The 22,731-nt window shown below is 40.0% G+C and overlaps 1 protein-coding gene across 7 annotated transcripts in view; it reads right to left on the reverse strand.

The window, feature by feature from the left end:
- The window catches only part of SECISBP2L (SECIS binding protein 2 like), a 55,006-nt gene extending 35,488 nt beyond the window's left edge, over nucleotides 1-19,518 (reverse strand). For 2 of the 7 annotated variants that reach the window (XM_060174630.1, XM_060174629.1), the window contains exons 1-4: nucleotides 19,269-19,484; nucleotides 9,655-9,833; nucleotides 6,154-6,478; nucleotides 2,687-2,822 (exon numbers count right to left, since the gene is read on the reverse strand). In XM_060174630.1, coding sequence (XP_060030613.1) covers nucleotides 2,687-2,822; nucleotides 6,154-6,478; nucleotides 9,655-9,833; nucleotides 19,269-19,292 — 664 coding nt within the window. In that variant the 5' untranslated portion in view covers nucleotides 19,293-19,484. Of the gene's footprint in view, nucleotides 1-2,686; nucleotides 2,823-6,153; nucleotides 6,479-9,654; nucleotides 9,834-19,268 lie in introns of those variants that run through there. The other 5 variants (XM_060174632.1, XM_007517325.3, XM_060174631.1 and 2 more) reach the window with 5 other exon arrangements.
- Nucleotides 19,519-22,731: the final 3,213 nt, after the last annotated feature.

Raw genomic sequence — 22,731 nt, forward strand, 5'->3', positions numbered from 1 at the left:
TTATACACAGCACTGATAGAAGACTACTGGATTATATAAGTCTTTTTTTTTTTTTTTCCTCCAGGGTTATTGCTGGGCTCGGTGCCTGCACCATGAATCCACCGCTCCTGGAGGCCATTTTTCCCCCTTTTTGTTGCCCTAGTTGTTGCAGCCTCATAGTGGTTATTATTGCCATTGTTGACGTTGCTTAGTTGTTGGATAGGACAGAGAGAAATGGAGAGAGGAGGGGAAGACAGAGAGAGAGGGGAGAGAAAGATAGACACCTGCAGACCTGCTTCACCGCCTGTGAAGCGACTCCCCTGCAGGTGGGGAGCCAGGGGCTCGAACCGGGATCCTTATGCCGGTCCCTGCGCTTTGCGCCACGTGCGCTTAACCCACCGCGCCACCGCCCGACTCCCGCATAAGTCTTTCTATCTAGATGAAATGTTCTTTCCCATAAATGTCTTGGTATTTCTTGATCTTACAACCAGTTTGACAAATTCTTTAAATGTAATACCTGTTGGAATTCTTATTAAAACTGCATTAATTCTACAGGTTAATATGGGGTGACACCTGCAATATCAAATGCTCTATGTGAATTTATTTAAGATTCTTTTTAATGTCAGAAAATAAAGTGATAAGTCTCTGTATAAATGTCTCAGACATCTTTCTATAAGGTTTATCCCCAGGTACAATTTTGGAATTACTGTATATAGTATCTCTTCTTAAATTTACGTACTTGTTGCACACTACAAAGCAATGATCATTTGTTTATTTTATATCTAACCATTTTACTCAATCAATAATTAACATGGGCATGTGTTCAAGAGTAAACATTTCTTACAAATTCCTTTAAACTTTAAAAAGTATTCCATTCTACTTGTGGCTAATCAACTAGTCCTCAGAAACTGCAAGCAACCTAAAGAATAAAAATGCTGATGGGATGGGGGAAGAATACTGATTAAATGTATAATTTTATACTCAGATTATAACTATCTTTTCAGTTTTCTAATTCTCATGATTCAGAGAGTTGGCTGTGATTATTTAATGAGCAAACTCATGAAGAGCAAGCGGATAAAGAGCAAACTGTATCAGCTCCAGAGCTGAAAACAAAGAACTGGGTCACTATGACAAAGAACCACCCTAATAGAAAACTTTCTAAGATAATCACACTGGGGGCTGGGTGGTGGCGCACCTGGTTGAGCACACGTATTACCATGTGCAAGGACCTGCCTGGGTTCGAGCTCCAGGTCCCCCACCTGCAGGGGGAAAGCTTTGTGAGTGGTGAAGCAGTGCTGCAGGTGTCTCTCTGTCTCTCTCCCTCTCTGTCACTTCCTTCCCTTTTGATTTCTGGCTGTCTCTATCCAATAAATAAAGATAATAAAATTTTTTTTTTTTAAGTTATTACATTGCAATGCTATCCCATAGCTACTTCAAGCACTTGCCAGTCTGTTAACCTCCCTGGTTTGTGCATTGCAGACTCAGTTACTGTAATAAGGCAAGCTTTTTAGTATTTGTTTGTTTTTAAAGATTTTATTTATTTATTAATGAGAAACGTAGGAGGAGAAAGAGCCAGACATCACTCTGGTACATGTGCTGCCGGGGATTGAACTCAAGACCTCATGCTTGAGAGTTAGATGCTTTATCCACTGCGCCACCTCCCGGACCACTGTTTGTTTTTAAGAGAACTAGTGGAAGAGACCATAGCACTAAAGCTGCCTTCAATGAGGTAGTGTTCAGGTTCAAACCTCGGTTGCACACGTGGCAAAGCAGCACACTATCCAAGTGAGCTATTTCACCAGCCCATTTCACTGATTTTCAGATACTTTTCATTTTTCTTTTTGCCTCTAGGGTTATCGCTGAGAGCTGAGTGCCAGCACTACGAATCCACTGCTCCTAGAAGCCATTTTTTTTTCTTTTTTTCTTTCTTTTTTTTTAATATTTATTTTATTTATTTATTCCCTTTTGTTGCCCTTATTGTTTTATTGTTGTAGTTATTATTGTCGTCGTTGTTGGATAGGACAGAGAGAAACGGAGAGAGGAGGGGAAGACAGAGAGGGGGAGAGAAAGATAGACACCTGCAGACCTGCTTCACCGCCTGTGAAGCGACTCCCCTGCAGGTGGGGAGCCGGGGGCTCGAACCGGGATCCTTATGCCGGTCCTTCTTCTTTTTTAATTGGATAGGATAAAGAAAAACTAAAAGGGTCGGGGGAGAAGGGGAGATAGAGAGGGAGAAAGACACACCTACAGACCTGCTTCACTGCTTGTGAAGAGACCCCCATGCAGGTGGGGAGCTAGGAGCTGGAACCAGGATCCTGGCACAGGTCCTTGTACATCATACTATGTGCACTTAACCTGGTGGGCTACTGCCCCACCTCCCTCCCAGATACTTTCTTTAGGATTTTTTTTTTCTTCTTTTTTTCCACCAGAGCATTGTTCAGTTCTGAGTAATGGTTGTGTCAGGGATTAAACCTGGGATTTTGGAGCTTCACAAACAAAAGCCTAACCCTAGCCATTATGCTATCTCCCCAGCCCCCAGATACTTTCTTGAATTATTTTAACCTTCCTAGGGAATTTTACTATGGAGCAGAAAAAAATGGAGAGAAAAAATATATTGAATCAGAAAAAGTGGTACAGTTCACAATTATAAAATCAATGAGTAACAAGAGATCAAATTAGTAATATATATCTAAGAGCTTTGCCTTACCAGTCTGCTGTGAAGCATCTACCAGAAGCACGATTTTTGATCGATTATCAGGACCTGCTGCACTTGTCTCTTTCTGAGTAGCGACATTTTTCACCAGTGCTCTTTTGTTTTTTATGTGCTGTTGTAAAACCTGCTGCTGATTTAAGTAAAAAAAAAAAAGAAAGAAAGAAATTAAGATAATCTTTGGTATACTAGACATAAAATACACATTCTACTGTAAAATATACCAAAATATATGTTCCAAATTAGTGGCTTCAACTCAAAGGGCAACAGATTACTGTTAGTATTTCACATAATTATCTGGCTAAGTAATGTATTACGTATATGTTTATATACTTTCCAAATAGCTAATCACACAATTATGGTGAAGGAAATATAAATTCATTTTAAATTATTGCATCATTTCTCTCAGTCAATAACTGATCTGTAACTGGAGTATAATCATACCATGAGAGGCTACAAGTTTTTATTTATCCAAAGGCTAAATTTTAGTTTCAAGATTCAATGAAGTATACACACAAAAAAGTCTGCTTCAGAATTTTTAATAACATACATATAAAAAAGTTGACCCTTCACTTTTACAAATGTAAGTGTAAATTACTTAATAGCAATCTATGCAGTAGATCTCTGAACTTAATTTACTAAATTCAAGTGCTGAAAATGCACTCTGAGAAATCGTGTTTCTTCAACATCTGAAAGTTATGTGCTATTACCTTATTTCCAATAGTTATTTCTCCTCATTCTCAAAGGTCCCAAAAGGATTCTCCTCAGCCCAGTGTTTCCATACACAAGGGCTAAAAGCTTTTCTAATGCCACCTCTGTTGCTTGTATTTTAATCTGTAATGGGTATGCTAGAAGACAGCAAAGACTTTTCACTAAAAAAGCTAATCTAATGGAGCCTAAAGCAGCATCAACTCCTAGATGATATAATCACAAGATGCACCTGACAAATCACTCTGACTTCTATCATCTCAAAAGTACTCGGTAGAAAGATGTTTTCTTCTTTTCTTATTATTAGTTTTGGTATTTATGCCTCAACAGAAAAGCAGCTTCTTAGTGAAGAAACAACTATAAACAATCAACCATAATTTTCTTGTGGGTTTAAAGATCTTGGTGTCTTTGTTTTATTTAATCAAAATGCTGGTCCTAGATAAAGGTGGTCTCAGTTATTTCTCATCTGTCAACCCAAGGACATTCCATGTTCATATAATAGTAAACATCTCTGGAATAATAAAGTGTTATTCCCTAGTCAACAAGTTTTTTGGCTCTTTATGTTAACTCTTTTTTTCAGCCACCAGGTTCCAGATGCTAACATGATGCCAACCAGACTTCCCAGGGCAGATGACCCCACCAATGTGTCCTGGAGCCCTGCTTCCCCAGAACCCCACCCCATTAGGGAACAAAAGAGACAGGCTGGGAGTATGGATCTACCTGCCAACACCCATGTTCAGCAGGGAAGCAATAACAGAAGCCAGACCTTCCACCTTATGCACTCCATAATGATCCTGGGTCCATACTCCCAGAGGGATAAAGAATAGGAAAGCTATCAGGGGAGGGGCTGGGATAAGGAGTTCTGGTGGTGGGAATTGTGTGGAGTTGTACCCCTTTTATCCTATGGTTTTTGTCAGTGTTTCCTTTTTATAAATAAATGTTTTTAAATGTTTTTTTCCCACTAGAGATGCACAGAACACAAAACAATGAAGGTGGAGAGATCAAATGAATCATGTTATTTTCCTCCTTGCTTGGTTTGTTTTTTTTTTTAGGTGTATTTATTTTGATAAGAGAGGCCCAAGGACTTCTCTAGCATATGCAGTGCTATGCAGAAGCTACTACCAAAGTCTCTCTTGCTCATACAAGTCTTATACACTGCCCACTGAGCCACCTCCCCAGCCAAAACAATGAACTACTTATTTCTGAACACTGAACTATCTTTTAATATTTTACTTATTTTAACGAGAAAGTTATATGTGAACATATATATGTGGGGGATAGACAGACACACACACACACACACACTCACACACACACCAGAGCATTGCTCAGCTCTGGCTTACGGTGGAGCTGGGGTCCGAACCTGGAACCTCAGAGCCTCAGGCAAGAAAATCTTTTGCAGAACCATTATGCTGTCTCTCTAGGCGAGACTATATACTAGCCATTCAACTCTGCTAGCACAGGACCCAAATGTAACCACTTATTATTAATATGTACAATAGTATAACTACTTAACTATAACATTATATTATAATAATTTGGAAATATCTGTGTTTTATGTTTATGTGAAATTCTCTGGAGATTACAGGTAAATAATATTTTACTACCAATTAAGAATAAGAAACCATAAAAGTTGATTTTTTTTTTTTTTTGCCTTCAAGGTTATCGCTGGGGCTTGGTGCCTGCACTACAAATCCAATGCTCCCAGAGGCTATTTTTTTCCCTTTTGTTGCCCTTGTTGTTTATTGTTGTTATTGCTGTCGTCATCGTTGGATAGGACAGAGAAATTGAGGGAAGAAGGAAAGACAGAGATCAGAGAAAAATAAGACACCTGCAGACTTGCTTCACTGCCTATGAAGGGGACCCTCCTGCAGGTGGGGAGCTGGGGGCTTGAACTGGGATCCTTATGCTGGTCCTTGCACTTTGCGCCATGTGCGCTTAACCCACTGCGCTACCACCTGCGTTACCCCCCCAAAATAAAATATTTTACAAACAACATAACCTTGGCTATTGTATTATAATGAAAAAAGTTTCACAGTAAACTGTGTTAAAGGCTGATTAATACAAGTAGCAATCTGCTGCTACTTGTATTCACAACAGAAGTGTCCAGCATAAAAACCAATCAAAATGGAGGGCAAGGAGGTAGTTCAACAGGTAGAGTACACACATTTTCATGGCCAAGGACCCAGGGTCAAGCCCCAGCCCACGACATGGGAACATCCACAGGGAAGCTTCACAAGCTATGGCATGGTGGTGTGGTGTCTCCTCTCTTTTTCTCTCTAGCTCTCTCAACCCTCTAGCTCGAGGAAAGAAGGGGGGGGGAAGCAAATGAGCAGTGAGAGTAGTGAGAGTAGTGGAGATGACCTGCAGACACTGAGACCCAGTAATAACCCTGGTGGCAAAAAGACATTAGAAAGAAAAAAGCCGGGAGTCGGGCAGCAGCGCAGCAGGTTAAGCGCAGGTGGCGCAAAGCTCAAGGACTGGTCTAAGGATCCCGGTTCACGCCCCGGCTCCCCACCTGCAGGGGAGTCGCTTCACAAATGGTGAAGCAGGTCTGCTGCAGCTGTCTGTCTTTCTCTCCCTCTCTGTCTTCCCCTCCTCTCCATTTCTCTCTGTCCTATCCAACAACGACGACATCAATAACTACAACAATGAAAAACAACAAGGGCAACAAAAGGGAAAATAAATAAATAAATATAATTTAAAAGAAAAAAAAAGAAAGAAAGAAAAAAAGCCAAGCAAAATTAGTCACTTACTTTTGGTACCACTGGTCCCCTGTTACTGTTTCTGCTTCGATGACCGGATATGGGGAAGACCTGGCCGAGCTGATTCGGACGCTCAGTACATTCTGTGGTTACAGTATTTACAGTGTTTGTAGCCTGGAAGGTGTTGGAGTAAGGTGTAGGGAAAGGATGGTAAAAACCCATAACTTGGGCACATGGCGCTGGCATCAGCTGGTAGTAAGTGTATTCTGCAGATACGGGTGGCTGAGCAGATATAATAGGGTAGGCGAGGTATGGTCCAGCTGGGTTTGGATTGGGCTGCTGCCATCGGATGTCACTGTTATATAACGGAAACTGTCTGTAAAACCAGATTAAAGCAGGGTAAATTTACTGACAAGTCTAAAACTAATGCTAAAGCAAATCCTCCTAGTTCAATTTATTAAAAGAAAAGAACAATATGGAACAGCACCTTCAGATTCTGAAAAAGGAGGTAAAAATTTGTCTTAGAAACTCTGTAGTAGTTGGAAGTAATGATGTTCACGTACCAACAATTCAAATGACAGTAAAAAGGAATCCAACTTGATAAGTGTTATTAAATCCCAAACTTTTTTTTTTGTGCCTCCAGGGTTATTGCTGGGGCTTAGTGCCTACACTAAGAATCTACTACTCCTGGAGGCCATTTTTTTTTCCTTTTGTTGCCCTTGTCTATTGTTGTTGTTCTTATTGCTGTCATTGTTGTTGGGCAGAACAGAGAGAAATGGAGAGAGATGGGGAAGACAGAGAGGGGGAGAGAAAGATGGACACCTGCAGACCTGCTTCACTGCTTGGGAAGCGACCCTCCTGCAGGTAGGGAGCCGGGGTGCAAATCAGGATCCTTGTGCAGGTCCTTGTGCAGGTCCTTGTGCTTTGCACCATGCGCACTTAACCTGCTGCACTACCATCCAGCGCGCATGCATACCAAACTTTCAAAAAATATATCATTCTTATTTATTTATTTATTTATTTATTGCCTCCAGGGTTATCACTGGGGCTCAGTGCCTGCACTACGAATCCACTGCTCCTGGAGGCCATTTTTCCCTTTTGTTATCCTTGTTTATCATTGTTATTGTTGTTGTTGCTGTCAATGTTGTTGGATAGGACAAAGAGAAATGAAGAGAGGAGGGGAAGACAAAGAGGGGGAGAGAAAGATAGACACCTGCAGACCTGCTTCATAGCTTGTGAAGCAACCTCCCTCCCACCCCCCCACCACAGGTGGGGAACTGGGGGCTCAAACTGGGATCCTTACTCCTATCCCTGTACTTGCATCATGTGAGCTTAACCCGCTGCACTACCACCCAGCCCTTATCATTCTTACTTATTACTTTGCTCTCAACTTACTCAAGATATTTCTGCCTAAAAGTGGCTGGACCTGCCAACAAAGGTAACCCAAAGTCCCTAATGATTGCTAACTGTGACAGTCCTCTGTAATGAGCAGGGTTAGGTGATCACTGTGGAAAGTTATTATAACAATGGGAGATTTGATGCCTTCACTTATCATTCTTTGACTCAGTCCAAGGGCCTCCTACTCCTCCCTCATACACCCTGCTAACCACTTGGGCAAGTGGAGCTCTTTCACTGGCTCCCCTCCTTTGCAGAGGAAGCAGGTTCTCAGTCCTAAGGAAAGGAATGAGGAGGGTGTGGAGAAGTAATCCTGTTCATTGCCTTCTTATCACTAACATTAGAGCTTCCTCAAGTGCAGCTTCCAAAGTGCTAGCAGGATTTCTCCCCAGCAGTCCACTGTACTGCTATTGAACAGGGGACCATGGGGAGCAGGAAATCAGGAGGTTCTCATCACTTCTCTGATGACAAAGCAAAATGGGTGAATGTTGACTAAATATACTCCAAAAACATTTTCAAATAATCCGCAGGGCCAGAGCTTTAGCTCACTGGGTAGGGTTCTTGCACTGACATGTGTGCAACTCAAGCTTGAGTGCTGGCACAGAGGAAGCTAACGGAGGAAGTCACAGTGCTGTGGTGTTTCTCCCTCTTTCTATATATGTGGATGAAGAAATCAGCCTGGAGGGGCCAGGTGGTGGCATACCTGGTTGAGCTCATGTTACAGTGCACAAGGACCCAGGCTGGAGTCCCTCGTCCCTACCTGCGGGGGGGGGGGGGGGAGCTTCATGAGTGGTGAAGCAGTGCAGCAGGTGTCTCTCTATCCCCTCTTCCCTTCTCAATTTCTAGCTGTCTCTATTCACTAAATAAATAAAGATAATAAAAAAATAATAAAATTGTCCTGGAGCAATGAGACCCAGTCCCACCAACAATAAATTTAAAAAACCTTTATACTGACTTACACTTTAATTCTCGGAGATTATTTTTCATTAAGAAAACAAATTGAATTTAGCATAATGTACATTTGGCCACTATGTAAAGTACAAAAATAGTGTAGCAGTATTAAATTTAGCTTACATGGTGTATTGCATCAAAGTAAAGGACTCTGGGGGGAGGGGGCTCAGGTCCTAGAACATGTCAGAGGACCTAGAGTAGGTTGAACTATTATGTGGAAAACTGAGAAATGTTATACATGTACAAACTGCTATATTTTATTTTTTTTGTTACTGTATTTTATTATTGACTGTAAAGCATTAATCCCTCCCAACATTTTTTTTTTTAATTTAGCTTACAAAAGCCACTTTGAACATAAAAACATAAAAGGGTTTTAAGAGAAATATGAACTTCAATTGAGAAGGGCCCCTTAGCTTCTACTATTTGTTCAACTTATGAAACTATTAAGAGTCTTGATTAACTTCCATATTCAAGATCTGAGAAAGTAGTATTCTTAAAGCCTATGCCACAATGTGTGAAAATATTGACTGTCTCAGCCCTGGGGTAGGGGGCAGGGGGGTGGCTGGGTAGAGGTTAGAGCCACCAGACATCTCGTCCATTTACCCAGAATACTAGAAAAGTTGGGTTTTCTGTAAGTGATTAAACGTGAACGAAGCTGAAAGCATTTTTATACTGAAATAAAACAAGCTACAAATGTTAATCAATCATGTAGCCTACACAGGGTTAAAAGCGCTATCATGACTCACAAACCGTGCCCTAAACACCAAGTCACACATTACTAGCATTTTGCTAACCACCTGCGGCTGTAACAGAGAAGCTGAATTTCAGCTAGAACCAAAGTCTAGTGATACATCTCAATTAACCATCAACACCCCAAAACTATTTCTCCTTGTGCCAATATCTTGGGAATTATGATTAGATCCTAACCTCAAAAAAGGATTTCTCTTCACCTTTCTGAATAATTCATCCCTCCCTTTCAATTTAGTTCAAATGAATTTCCATGACTTAACGGAAATATAAGCAAAGATTTTTCATTTCTGATTATAAAGGATGAGAAAATAATGTATGCAAACAATTTTTAAACTTCTGTCATTTGATTTTATTTACTCCTTATAAAAAGGAAAATATTTAAAAGTTACAAAACGAAGTATGCTTTCCAATTTTTTATTTTTCTTCTGCCTCTGCCAAAAGAAAACAATGAATTACCTATTGGGCTGGTTTTCCTGCACAAATGGATAACAAGTAATCAGGTAGCTGGGAATTGGAGTTGGTTCTACACCAGAAACATTTCCGTTATCATTTGGAAGTGCCATAGGAATCATAAATGTGTCAGGATTCTTCTTCTGGGGAATAAAAGGCTCCACCTCAGCTGACAGCTTGACATTCTACAAAAAAGAAAATGAAACACATTATTAATAAATGAGAAAAATCTTAAATATTGCAAATTCATAATTTAACAACCTCAGAATCAATCTTTACAAGCAGTGATTAGGTCTCTTCTTAGAGGTAACAAAACATCCAAAGGAAAAGCAATGTGAAATTTAAATAACTGAATTTAACTAGATTATTTAGACAAAGTCATCAAATAAGACAGGGAAAATCTTATCAAAGGACTACACTGCAATGAAATCATTTCTTACATAACCTAAGCTGTGAAAACAGTTAAGAGTACAAGGAAGTCATACTTCAGATTCCAAAAATAAAGCTGGCAGTAAAAAAAAAAAAAAAAAAAACCTAGCTCTTTAGACAAAACAATGTGTTTTTAAGAAATTCTGCTTAGGAGAAAAAAAAAAATCACTAAACATATCTGAAGGATAATTATATCTGTTTAAATACAGTCTAAAAATAGCAAATTTCTGTCCATTTTAGGAAATGAGATCAGTAGCATTATGCTAAAAGGAAAGAAAACGTCAAAATTAAATAAATAAAAAAAATACGTCATAGGGAAAACTTCCGGTTCACAGTTAAACTGGGAACTTTTAAGTACTTCAGTTTCCCAGTAGACAACCTGAGTGAACAAAAAGCAATCCATAACACGCACTTCTTTTTAGCTCGTACTGTATTTTGTCTTGTAATAAATCTACAGGGACTTCTCAAAGTATTTAAAATCAGAGTAGGTGGCTGTCTGGGGAGGTGGCTCAGCAAGCAGTCCAGTGCACGATCTGAATGCTGGAGGTTCTGGATTCTATCCCTGGCATCACATTTTTAAACAGATTTTTTTTTTTTAACTACAGTACATGATGACGCACACATGGGAAGCAAACCTATAAAGTAAAGAAAATAAGATGCAAAGCAGTCTGAATAACTTAGGGGGCTGTTACTGGGGGGGGTAAAGTCCCCTTCTAAACTCATCTAGCTGGATAAAAACTATACAGTTTTCTGTATGTTACATTTACCAACAAAGTAAAAGTGTACTTATAAACACAAAATATCTATAAGTAGTTCTGCAAAGGCAAAATGTTGGAAAGCAAGTAGGTAAGACACAGGAAGACAGTGAATACTTTTTAGTGAAACCAGCAAGTGAAGTGCAACCCAATGTTTCAAGCATTAAAATAAATTGCCTCAAAGCAGTAGACCTGATCACAACCCTTAAACCCCGCCCCCCCAAAAAAAAACCCTAATAGGGTGGCACTTATTAGAAACTCCCAGCAAAGTACAGTCCTTAGAATAAAGTGGCAACACTTTTGTGCAGCACTGAATCCAACAAGCTACAAAAACCAGACTTTAACACGTGCAATATATGGCCTTTACTGCTAGAAACTATCGTCTTTTTCAAAGGAATTCACTGTAGGTTTTCAGAAATGCTGGGATAAATGGGGAAGAAGAAGAAATCACAAGTACATAGCAAAATTAGCTTGACATCTTTTCTTCCTACCTGACTTAACTTTGAAGTCTATCGTCATACTACTACACAAATTTGAAGTAAATACAGTAATAACACTTATGAATATCTGTGAACTGAAGCTGGTTTCCTGAATTAAAACAAACAAACTCCTCCAGATGCAAATATAGAGTATACATTAGTAATCATCACTGTAACAGTGGTCACTAGAATTCATAATTGATCTCTAGAAGATACAAAGTTATCATCCAGGTAAATATTTCCAAGAAAGAAATGCGCATGTTAAACAACAATATGCAGATAGTAGAAAACTTACTTAGTTTATATATGTGCATAAAAGGAAAAACATTTTAAACGACACTAAAAATCTCAGTTTCAGAGGCTAGGAAGATAGGTTAGTGCACAGGCCTTGTCATGTGCACAGCCCACATTTGAACCCTGCTACTAGATAGGAGTGTCACAGCACTGAAGGAAGCTCTGGTTGTGTAATGTCGATCTCACTGTGTCATCTTCAACCCTTTATTCCCCCCCCAACAACACATAGTCCCCCCCTCTTTCTCCCACACAAACACAATATAAAGTTTCAAGATTTCTTAAAAACAAAATCCTTTTGAACATAACAACTTATGGGACCATTTTATAAATCTGGACTGGTAAATACTAGGATGTTTTTCTAAGTGAGAAATGGGGGGGGGGGGTAGATAAGCATAATGGTTAAGCAAACAGACTCTCATGCCTGAGGCTCTAAAGTTCCAGGTTCAATTCCCCCACACCATAAACCAGAGCTGAGCAGTGCTGGGGGCAGGGAATATATATGGTTACATCAAATTTTCTAATATAAAAAAGGAATAATTCTGAGGTAATAATAAAGAATATGGCAACTTAAAAATAACACTTTTCCTAACCATTCCCCCTTCCAGTTATAAAGAATAAAGTCAGGTAAATAATACTTTTCCTAGCCACTCCCCCTTCCAATATCACCAACTCATAAATTACTTTGGTAACAAGTTCAAACTTTGTTTCAAGTCAAAAGCTGCCAAGAACTTTGTTACACCTAAAGTTCATTTGTGCTTTATAAGACTTTGATGAAGCTGGGTAACTAGGTTTGAATTTAAAAGTCTGGAAGGAAGTGCAAGGTAAGGACCCAGGTTTGAGCCCCTAGTTCCCCTCCTGCAGGGGGTCGATTCATAGGCTGGATGAAGCAGGTCAGCCGGTGTCTATCCTTCTCTCCTCCTGTCTTCCCCTTCTCTCTTGATTTCTCTCTGTCCTATCCAACAACAACAGCTATAACAACAATAACAACCACAAGGACAACAAAATGGGGAAAATGGCCTCCAAGAGCAGTGCATTTATAATGCAGGCACTGAGCCCCAGCAATAACCCTGGAGGCAAAAACTAAACTAAACTAAACTAAAAGAAATCTGCAAGGGCTGGGGAGTTAGCATAATGATTATGCAAAAAGATGTTCCAGGCCTGAGGCACCAGAGCTACCAGGTTCAGTCTCCAGCACCACCATAAGCCAGAGCTGAGCAGGGCTCTGGTAAGAAAAGAAAACAAAACTTAAGAAATTCTGTAACTAACGCTGAATGCATCTTTAAATATTAAAATTTATATTGGTTTCTATTCTAAGCGTCAAAAGTCAACAATAAAGCTCACACTGAAATGATTCTTTGTTTTTAACAAAAAAGAGAAGCTGGTATAGTACAGCTGCACAAACAGAAGATGTCACTAGCAGGAACAGGCTGGCAAACTTGCTCCTATAGTTACAGCTGTATGGTTTCAAAAGTTGTTTATTATGACTTTGGGTCCTTCAGTGTCTCACACAGCTATGTGGAGCATCTGCTATTCTTCAGCTTGAGAATGTTAAGATCCCCAGCTATGGTAGTGCAGTGGTTTAAGTGCAGGACCCGTTTAAGGATCCAGGTTCAAGGCCCTGGCTCCCCACCTGCAGGGGAGTCGCTTCACAAGTGGTGAAGCAGGTCTACAGATGATCTTTCTCTCCCCCCCTCTGTCTTCCCCCTCCTCTCTCCATTTCTCTCTGTCCTATCTAACAATGACGATATCAATAGCAATAATAACTACAGCAATAAAAAAAACAAGGGCAACAAAAGGGAATAAATAAATATAAAGAAAAAAGAAGAAAAGAAATCCCCAGCTATTCTTAAAAGTTCAAAGAATAAATAGGAAAGCTTTCAAGGGAGGGGATAAGATACAGTATCCCGGTGGTGGAAACTGCGTGGAATTTTGCCCCTCTTATCCTATGGTCTTGTCGGTATTTTTTATTTTATAAATAAAAAAAAAAAAGAGAAAAGTTCAAAGAATATATCAATTATCTAAATTTCTTATGTGACAATATTTACTAGTATTTGTAAAACAATGTTAAATAAGTAGCTTTTCTTTCTTTCTTTTTTCTTTCTTTCTTTTTTTTTTCTTTTTTTTTTTTACCAGAGCACTGCTCTGCTCTGGCTTATGGTCCTAGGCGTGAGAAAAAAAAATTTCAAAGAATAAATGAAGTTTATAACAAACAACATGTTAAGTACGCAACAAATCCTGGCACTGTTTCAATTATATTAGTATAGAGATAAAAGAAAATGTCTTGCAGAATGGACAAGTGTAAGAAAATTCAATTTCAATACTTCACCTAGTGACAGAACTTTATTTGAATATCTATGTTCAATCTCCACTTTTGCTTCTACTCACTTTTTAGTGATCAGAAATTTTTAGCAAGGAGTTGTCTCCTAAAAATATATACAAATATGGAAAAGTCTAAACTACATTGAGCAAAGCCCAACTATTCTTGTGCTAAGACTTGTTAAAAATATATATGCACAGGGAGTCGGGCTGTAGCGCAGCGGGTTAAGCACAGGTGGCTCAAAGCACAAGGACCGGCATAAGGATCCCGGTTGGAACCCCAGCTCCCCACCTGCAGGGGAGTCGCTTCACAGGTGGTGAAGCAGGTCTGCAGGTGTCTATCTTTCTCTCCTCCTCTCTGTCTTCCCCTCCTCTCTCCATTTCTCTCTGTCCTATCCAACAACGACAACAACAATAATAACTACAACAATAAAACAAGGGCAACAAAAGAGAATAAATAGATAAATATATATATATATATGCATAGTAAAAGGATCTTTCAGAAATCATACCATCATCTTCAGATTATGAAAAGTCAATGTTACTCCCACAAACCTGTCTTTGAAAAAAAAATACTTAAGTGCTTTCATAATCTAAATTTTTGTATGCACAAAAACAGATGTCAGTCAACATTCTGATGGAAACAATCTAGAAGTCACAAGAATTTATCAGAACATTAAACTCTCAAGCCCTGTCTATGTATTAAACAAATGCATCCAGATAACTGAGACCTATTATATAATTCTACAAATATTTCATAAACATATATCCTGGGAAGAAGACTACTTAGATGAATGATTTAGACAAACATTACTATGAAGACACAGCAACAGGAAATGCCCACTGAACTCCAAGATAGAGACTCCAACAGAGTGCAAATGATTTCCCACAGATTAAGCAATAAAAAATAAAAATAAAAAATCACACCCACTTAAAATTAAAACCTCAAGTATAACATAATAAGGCATTCTCCCACAGTGAAATTTCAGTATGTACTATACACCTACAGGAAAAAATATGGCCATGGAAATATTTCACATTCTATATTAGAGCAAAAATATGATATGTCAAGCAAGCATTACAATACTTTCTAGCTCATGACGAAAGGTAAAATGTCTTCTGAAACAATAAAAGATGAGTGCTTACAAGATACTTTCTTTTTGGTATATAGTTCATACTTGAAGCCACTTGCCAAAAAAACTGCTGAGTTCACATACATACATACATGCATATGTACTTAAGACATTTATACATACATGATTTTACAAGGCTTCAGAACACATTACGGAAATAGTTCAAAGTATTTTAGACTCTGCTTATGTATCTTAGGCATACCTTATCCGCCTCTCTTCATAAAATAGGTTGAATATAAAATTGGTAAAACCTGATAGCATTTTTATAAGAGTCTAAGTATTGTAAAGTTAACACTAGTTTCTGGCTTATCTATTTTTTATTGGCTTTTATATTCACTATTCTGTCTTACTTTTAGAGTTTTTCCCCTAACTTCTTAGCTTGGATACATAACCCTTACATTTTTTAAACTGCTCAACAGTGAACGCCTTCATAGCTATACATCTGCCTTGCAATATAGCTTCTACCATGTCCCACGGGCTTTCATACAGCATCATTTTATTACTTTCTAAGTAACCTTACTTCTTAATTTCCTCTTTGACTTTACCAATTGGGGGGGGGGGTGACTTGTTAAATAAATTTCCATATATTAAACTTTAGCTACAGAATATTTCTTTTTTTTTTTACTACCAAGTATTTTAATCAATAATTACATCCACAAAGATGAACTCTAAGTACTACTAGTAAGAGATACATTACGGCAACTTAGTTATGATACATTTAGTCGCAGTGCTGCTATTTGAGCTCAGAAGTTGAAGAACTGTAAATCAGATGATTTTATGTCTCTATTAGTGAACAGCACTCTGTAAGAAGTCAAATGTAATGGTTGCATGTTTACTTTCCTAAGAATAAGAACAGTAGGATTATGGAAATTCTTTTAAAAATATGTTAGGGGCCAGTGGTGGTGCACCTGGTTGAGCACACATGTTACAATGTGTGCTCAACCTGGGTTCAAGTCCCCCGTGCAGGTGTCTCTCTGTCTCTCTCTCTCCCCCTTCTTCTCAATTTCTGGCTATCCTTACCCAATAAATAAAGGTAATAAAAAAGTAAAAAAAATAAGAAAAGAATGTACTCGATGTTGATGCACTAAAAAAAAAAAAAAAAGCCATACTTACATTATCAAAAATACAAGAGACTGTAACTCTGATGTGCTCTGACACTTATTAAGTCTTTGTTTATTTTTTAAATCTCAAACTGTACTAATCCTCCTAAAATAGAAGCACTATGCCTTTATAAGCAAAATAAACCCCACGATTTATTATATATATTTCAAATCACTTTATGATGATTTTTTAAGGACCTCCCTTCCAAATGCATTACAGAAATTAATATCTGTTCTTGGAACATCTATCTCAGGTGTTAAAACTAAGCTACCTGTTTTGACCTAATAAAATATTGCTGAAAAGAATACTCCTAAGACTCTGCTCTGGTTGCCACAGCCTTTCAAGTAACTATTACTGAAATGAAGATTATCAAACTCAGCAGAGCTCCCAGAGACTTAACTTTATAATCTTGATCAACACTTCACAATTTACATTTTCACACGAAATTTTCACATTTTTAAAAAAGATGATTATAGAGCAGCTTCAGGCACAAGGAGCCTTGACTTTACTTAAAGTTAACTTTTACAATACTACACAAAATTTTACGGTGAAATGAAAGAAATTGTTAAAATAAATTAAATGTCTAATGAGTTGCTAACTACACTAATGATTACGTTTTAAATCCTGCCCCACTTGCAGGGAAGAAGCTTCATGAACAGTAAAGCAGTGCTGCGGGTGTCTTTGTCTCTCACTATCTTCCCATTTCCTCTGTTCTGTCTTTATCCAAAGTAAATTTTCAAAAAACGTGTGTATTTTTTAAAGTTGCAAAGTCATGCACACATCTGAAAATTCTGAATATGAAACAATACTAAGTGGGAGAAAAAAAGCAGATATTCTGAAAGGAAAAATGGAAATTCAACACTCACGAAATATATTTTAATGACTTTTATCTATCTATATTCACTTCATTAATACAGACATAAAAGTATACTCCAAATAATCTGGGAGAGCTGTTACATTACTCTTTAGGATAGTGGAAACAATAAAGCACTCCACAAAGTTATTTCAATGCCAGTAAATAGCTGTTAGCCTTTCTGAGGATATAATGGAAATAGTGGAGACTTACCCCCAAAAACTGATAATATAAAAAAGAAGCATATTCTTTCCAGATCCATAAATGGACCCCTGAATTAATTCATCACAGCATGAACTAGGCAAAGGAACATCACTTTTCAGGATCTCAGTTTCCTAACTACCATCTGGAGGCACGAGAGATGGTTCTAATCATTCTTTCATTTAAGATTAGCTTGAGGAAGAAGCAAGAGGCAGTCGTAGAGGATAAAAAGGAACATCTTTCTTCAACAGACAACCCACTTTCCTGATTTGATCCGAGTTTAAATTTCTAGAAGGCCTAACAGTTGTGTATTTGAAAAGAAGCCGATGAAAGGATAGGTTCTTCAGTTTCAATAATCTGCTCACTTAACAGCACTTGCTGTTAAAACAATCACACCCAAGTAGCTAGTGCTACAAGTTACCACCTAAATAGTTAATTACATTTCCTCTAAGATGAAAGGAACTATAAGTATACATATGGTAGCATTACTAGTTACAGTTCTGGCATTATGGTAATGGACCAAAATATTTAACCCTTTCATTAGTGATACACATAACCAAGACTGTTCCAAAAACTGTCCCCTATCCATAGGTCAGGATCTGAAGGCTTAAGCACCTAAGTAGATAACTTAGAAAATGTTTTTCATTAAATGGGGTATAGATTGTATACAGAATACTCTCTGTTCCAGCAAAGTCTGCACGTATTAACCAAAAGGCTCCAGCAAATTTTGTTTTGGTAAATCTATGTCTGGCTTCATAAAGCTCATTTGTATTTTCAGGGTTATACTCACATAAGGCTTTTAAAGTTAAAGCCTTTGTTTCAAGAAACACAAACAAACACACAAATGGAAAGCTGGGCTTTGCCTGCTGAAAAAGCAAATCAAAGCTGACTCTGACTGGCTACGTACATGCACGTACAGGAATCTGGGTAAACTTGTCTCCTGTATTCTGGTGCTGATTATCATTTGTAAAATAATGTGACAAAGCGCTAGTTTCTTTTTCCTTATCTAGCTGCTTAGTGCCTCGCTGAGTTAGGCCTTCAGTTGGAGAGAAAGAGTAAACTTCCACATGATCAAATTTAGTGATTTCTTAGGGGTATCAAGATCGGGAAAATACCTAAACTTTGGGGTGGGGGGAGGGTAAATTCTTATTTGACATGATTTCTTCACTCTGTCATCCAGCACCTGCTTGCACGGGCAAATAAAGAAGTGGATGTAAATACATGCCAAACAGAATACCACGGGACTTTAGACTATACCAAGGGATCCTGGGGGAATATGAGATGAAGCCCTCCATGGCTCAGGTCCCTTTACCCTTAACACATAATCTGGATGGGAAGAGTGAAAACATAAGATAAAACAAACGACACGAATGCTTTTGCACAATGCTGGCTAGAAGGGCAAGTAGAAACGGTAGTAGCTCCTATCTTGAAGGGAACACCTCCCTCCCTAATCACCCCTGCAAACAAACAAACAAACAAAAACGATGCCTCGCTCCGAAGAGAACAGCTCTAAATAAAAAGCCTGTGACCCTTCCCCTTCCTATGTAGTTATCACCCTTCTCTCGGGGTGAGAAACCTCCAAAAGGCATTCCCTATGTAGAAAACACATTCCAAAACTGAATGGAATTGGAGGGGGGAGGGGGATGTGTTTCTCTCCAAGTTATACATATAATAATGATAATAATAATAAACCCTCTTCTTGGGAAAACACAAACCACACAGAGTCCCATCCCCTTCCAGCAGCGAGAAGGGGCAGAATGGAGTCCCCAGGTGCCCCCCCTCTTCCCCGCGCCCGGGAAGGAGGGGCGTGGAGGGAAGGGCACGGCCAGCCGGGGGGCTGCACAAGCCCCCCAGGTCCGCGATGGCTTCTGGAACAAAGCGCGAGAGCCAAGCGGCGTCGAGCTCCCCGGAGAGGCGGGGGGTGGTGCTCCGAGCTCGGCAGCAGCCCCCTCCCCGAGGGCTCGGGCGTCCTCGCTCGCTCACTCGCCGGCCCCGGAGGAAGCAAGCGGGCGACCCCGCTGCCCGGCCCGGCGGCCCAGCCCCAGCCCGAGCCGAGTACCTGGTCTGCCGGGGCTCGGTCCATGGCGCTTGCAGCCGCGACAGGCCCACGTTAGTCGTGGTGGAGAGCGCCCCGGGCCGCTTCCTCCATGCCCACCCCCCCCACCCCAGCGCGAGTCAAGACCCGGCTCCGGACCTCCGGCCCTAGCCGTCCGTCCCCGACTCGGAGTCCGGCTACGCCACTGGTCGAAGAGGCGGCTGCGGCTCGCGGAGATGGTGGAGGCGGTGGCAGCCCCGGGGAGGGATCATCTGGGACGGAAGCCGACGAAGGTCTTAAAAGGCCCGAAGCGTAGTCGGAAACGGAGACGCGCGGAGGGGGGGAGGGGCGGAGCCGAGAGCAGAGTGGGCGGGGCGACCGCTGGCGGAGCCTTGTACGGGAACAGCCGCTTCTGCCTGTAGACCCGGAGCCTGAGGCCTTAGGAAGACTGCAAGGGAGGCTCGGGGTTCCGAACTGCACTGCGCTTCGCTGGGCAACTTTTACCGTCCTTTTGCACTGTGAAATTTACAAGATTGTTGGGACCCTTGGGGTTCAGAACACCCAAAAGCCCAGTCTGCAGAGATCACAGAGACAGTTTCATGATCCCAAATCTCCTTTTAGTGACATTGAAAGATCTTTTTTTTTAGCTGTCCACTTGCACATCGGATCTACTCCTGGTTAGAGGACGTCATGATTAGAAAGGAAAATGCCGGGAGTCGGGCGGTAGTGCAGTAGGTTAAGTGCAGGTGGCGTAAAGCGCGAGGATCACCGTAAGGCTCCAGGTTCGAGGCCCTGGCTCCCCACCTGCAGGGGCGTTCTTCACAAATGGTGAAGCAGGTCTGCAGGTGTCTTTCTCTCCCCCTCTCTGTCTTCTCCTCTCTCCATTTCTCTCTGTCCTATCCAATAGCAATGACATCAATAACAACAACAATAATAACTACAATACAAGGGCAACAAACGGGAATTTTTTTTAAATTTAAAAATAGATATAAAAAAACGAAAGGAAAATGCTAGAGAACGGCCGCCGCAGAGAGACCTAGTTAAGAAGCTTCACGATTTTTTTTTTTAAAGGGAGGACTCTGAGGGATGAATTTAAACTGTTAAGGATTCATGATGCCTCTAATGGGCCTCCCTAACCTTCCCCCCCCCCCCCTTCATTCTCTATATCTAGGGGAAGAAAGAGAATGTCATCACACAATACATCTAAATTGATGTATGTCCATGGTTCTCCCATGTGGAACCGGGTTCGAACCCCAGACCTCACACAGCTGAGTTAGCTCTCATTTACTGAGTAGTTAGGGGTTCTTTTGTTTTTGTTTTTTTCCTCTAGGATCAAGCACACCTCTAGGCTCTCCCTGAGGCTGGTTTCAACTACTTCGGAACCTTTGATTTTTACCTAGAGACGTAATCATATTGCCTAACAGATAATGATCTGCTCGGGTATGTTGCCTTTTCTGTAGTTCATTGATCGTTCCCTTGATGTTCAGTTCTTTAGCCGTAAAATTAGACTCTTTGTGAGTAATAAACATGGAAGAATCCCGCTGGGCGTCCTCTAGGACAGACCTCCAGTCCATTGCTTCTCCTCTAAGACATCCTTCTCAGTGGTAGGCTTCAGATTGGCGGGGGGGGGGGGGGGGGGGGTTGTATCTGCTAAATTACACTAAAATAAAGGAAAAGAGAGTAGAGGAGGTTCCTTGTTGGTGGACTACTAGAATGGAGATTCATAGCTGAGAAAGGGAAAGAGAATTTTGAAGTTTACTTTGTCATTGCTACAAGAGACATCAGTGAAGACTTGGTGTTGGGGTCGGGTGGTGGTGCACCTAGTTGAGCACACATGTTACAATGTGCAAGGACCCAGGTTCTAGCACCTGGTCCCCACCTGCAGGGGGAAAAGCTTTACAAGCCCTGAAGCAGTGCTGCAGGTGTCTCTCTGTCTCTCTCCCTCTGTATCATCCCATTCCTTCTTGATTTCTGTTTGTCTCTATCCCATAAATAAAGATAATTTTAAAAATTTTTTAAAAAGAAAAGACTTGGTCTTTTCAGCTAGTCTTGTTTAAAAATAACTCCAAGAGGAAGCTAGCCTGTGAAGCCACTATGTATACTAATATTGAGAGTGTATTTTGACCTGGTTAAAGGAGCTATATTGGGTCAACTAGACTTACAGCAAGACTAAAAGTAGAGATAATTTGCAAAGAGAAATAGTTATAGTCATAGATATGGCTCATTTATTTTGTTTAATGAATTCACCTGCCTCAAGTTCTATATCTATGTACGTGTATACATAAGTATGTTATTTGTTTAAGTGTACATTTATGTATGAATGTTACATATATGAGTAATTTATACAGAATTAGGTCTGTAGTATCTATCAATGAATGCTGAATGAATTTAGGTTTGCTCAAAACAACCAAGCTATTTATAAGATAGTTATGTAAACTAACAGATGATCATTCTCTTTCACAACTGAAAGATAAAATGAGCTCTGAATTTTCAGAATGCCTTTCCACTGGTCATCTCTAGCAATATAGTAACCCCATGTAGATAAAAGTTCCAAAATAATGCAGTTTTTAAAATTCTGGGGGAGGCAGGTGGTGACACACCTGGTTTAGCACACACATTACAGTATGCAAGGACCCAGATTCAAGTCCCTGGTCCCTACCTGCAGGGAGACGGCTTCATGAGTGGTGAAGCAAGGCTGCAGTTGTCTCTCTGTCTCTTTCCATCTATATCTCCCCTTCCCCTCTCAATTTCTCTCTGTCTCTATCCAATAATAAATAAATAAATACTCTATTAGTTTAGTTTTTCTTTTTTTTTTTTGCTTCCTTACTTTTTTCTTTTTATTTATTTTGCACTGAGAAATTGGGAGGGAGGAAGAGATAGGAAGGGAAAGAGATAAACCTGAAGTACTGCTTCACCACTCCCGAAGCTTCCCCTCTGGAGGTGAAGACTGGGGGCTTGAACACAGGTCCTTGCATGCTGTAATGTGTGTGCTCAACCAGAAGCACCACCACCAAGCCCAAATTTCATTTATTTTAAGGAATGGAATGAATAAATTAAAATATAGACTCTCCAAAGACCTTTCCATATCACAGGATTTTATGACTATGATATAGACCTTGTTGAAAATCTTCTATTTACAACACATAAAAAAAGGGGGATTTCCAGGGATTGAACCTGGGGTGTAAAATATGCAGCACAGGCAGGAGAGATAGCATAATGTTTATGCAAGAGACTTTCATGCCCGAGGTCCCAGGTTCAATCTCTCACACCACTACAAGATATTACTTCTTAATTTAATTTTTTTTTAATCAGAGCACTGTTCAGCTCTGGCTAATGGTGGTGCAGGGGATTAAACCTGGGACTTCGTAGCCTCAGGCATGAGTCTGTTTGCATAACCATTTTGCTATCTACCCTCTGCCCGAGATTTTTGTTTTAAATTTATTTATTGGGAGTTGGGTGGTAGTGCAGTGGGGTAATCACAGGTGGC

Source organism: Erinaceus europaeus, chromosome 16 (genome assembly GCF_950295315.1).
Source record: "Erinaceus europaeus chromosome 16, mEriEur2.1, whole genome shotgun sequence".
NCBI classification, from domain to species: domain Eukaryota; kingdom Metazoa; phylum Chordata; class Mammalia; order Eulipotyphla; family Erinaceidae; genus Erinaceus; species Erinaceus europaeus.